This window comes from Bidens hawaiensis, unplaced genomic scaffold (genome assembly GCF_021521415.1).
Source record: "Bidens hawaiensis isolate Kalapana, Puna unplaced genomic scaffold, B.hawaiensis_p1.1 tig00040600_1, whole genome shotgun sequence".
NCBI classification, from domain to species: domain Eukaryota; kingdom Viridiplantae; phylum Streptophyta; class Magnoliopsida; order Asterales; family Asteraceae; genus Bidens; species Bidens hawaiensis.
The window spans coordinates 65889-67483 of record NW_027497166.1 but is presented as its reverse complement, the minus strand read 5'-3'; the positions used below and the strand labels follow the sequence as shown (position 1 = coordinate 67483).

The 1595-nt window shown below is 29.3% G+C and overlaps 1 protein-coding gene across 1 annotated transcript; it reads right to left on the bottom strand.

Annotated features, from left to right (window-relative positions):
* Positions 1 to 261: 261 nt before the first annotated feature.
* Positions 262 to 1055, bottom strand: LOC143592200 (uncharacterized). Its single transcript, XM_077072165.1, has 4 exons — positions 942 to 1055; positions 701 to 857; positions 367 to 634; positions 262 to 275 (listed from the first exon to the last, which is right to left on the bottom strand). Exons 1-4 carry the CDS (start codon positions 983 to 985, stop codon positions 262 to 264), a joined length of 483 nt encoding a protein of 160 aa, XP_076928280.1. The 5' UTR covers positions 986 to 1055.
* Between the last annotated feature and the right edge of the window lie 540 nt (positions 1056 to 1595).

The window sequence follows — 1595 nt, the reverse complement described above, 5'->3', positions numbered from 1 at the left end:
CACCGTCCGGATTTTGGGACATGAAATCACTCATCTTCTCAGCATAGCATTCCCACAATGTAACAAAAATAGTACGTAACCTACATAATATAAAATAAAATTACATAATGAATTTTATATGCAATTAAGTAACATATTTTGAAATTTATAAAAGAGGGAATTTAAAATAGCTTACTCTGAGTCACGAACTTGAAGATTCATTTTCTTTTTCATTTGACCATTTTTTGTTTTGTGATCAACCAAGTTAAAACAGGTATAAACTTACCCGATGATATCTACAGAATAAAGGTAAAATAGCATGTTAGTGTAAAATAAAGTATATGATAAAAATAAAATTACATAATATAAGTTATTATGACTACTTACCAACAACAGAATTCTGAGTCAAAGAATTGTTCAGAAGCATTTCAAAGTCAATTAATGAGAAGCCATATAAAGATCCAATAGGATCATTGCACCTCTTAACAACATAATTATCATTCAAAAACAGTTTATGAGGATGATTTGTCAATTGATAGGTTGAAAGGCTGTCTCCAATGGCAAACTTCTGAATTAAAACACATTCTTTATGAACCAAGAATCTTTCATGCTTGGATAAGTAAGCATTCATAACAGTTTCTTGAATCTTGGTACCCTGAAAAGGAGTGAAATTATTAGTTGAAAAGGATTAAAATACTTGAATGAAAATTTTAAAAATTACCTCCTCATCCATAAGGATCAATTCTACTGCGTGAGTAGTATTAGGATGCTTGAATGAAGGTAGCTTCCACAACTTGACAATTCTAACCTTAATAGTAGCATCAAGGGTTGATACATCAAGTACACTCATCTTTGTAACTTCAGAATTGTCAAGTAACCTGTATTTATTTTCCAAAGTTATGTTTCAAAATTGAATGAATTTGTGTAAAGAAAGAAAATATGATATAATAAGTATAATATACCTGGAACTCATTTTTGGAGTAACACTGCCACCAATATTCACCATATAGAAACCAGATGGGGATAAGTATGTTTGTGCGAGGGTTTATATTTATAGGCATTCTAGTCAACAGCAAAATAAGATCGTGCAAAACTAACTTAAGTCAGTTAAGCCAAAAATATGCAAAGAACTGAATAATAGCAGTTTTAACCAGTTATTTATAATAAAAATGCGATAAATAAGTTTTAAACAGTTATTTTTTTGCCTGTTAATTTGAATTACAATCTTGAGGATAAATAATTATTAACTTAAATACAATTATGATCAAATTCTGATTTGAAAAATGAGACACCATCAATAATTCATCATGTGATCAAATTGAAGGAAACCTAACTTAAAAAATCAAAGTAAATTAAAAAGAAGTGTTGAATACTAATATGTAGATCTGTAATCTATATTCATCAACAATAATATAAACGAAACATTAAAAGGATTCGATTAGAGTCTTTTGTAAAAACCCAAAATGCCTAAAAAAACTGATTTACAATTTAAACAAAATTAGAAAACGATATCCGATGATTTATCTAAAACGCTTGAATTAGGGATTATGGTTTACCAGAAATGTATCTCGAAAGCTGTTGATCGGGAGGAAGGACGGACGAGGTGGTCTTGTGTC

Coding starts and splice junctions, on each gene's coding strand:
- LOC143592200 (XM_077072165.1), bottom strand. CDS start 985: ATGGTGAATATTGGTGGCAGTGTTACTCCAAAAATGAGTTCCAG. Junction 858..941: donor ACTCCAAAAATGAGTTCCAG/GTATATTATACT, acceptor AAATAAATACAG/GTTACTTGACAATTCTGAAG. Junction 635..700: donor TGATCCTTATGGATGAGGAG/GTAATTTTTAAA, acceptor ACTCCTTTTCAG/GGTACCAAGATTCAAGAAAC.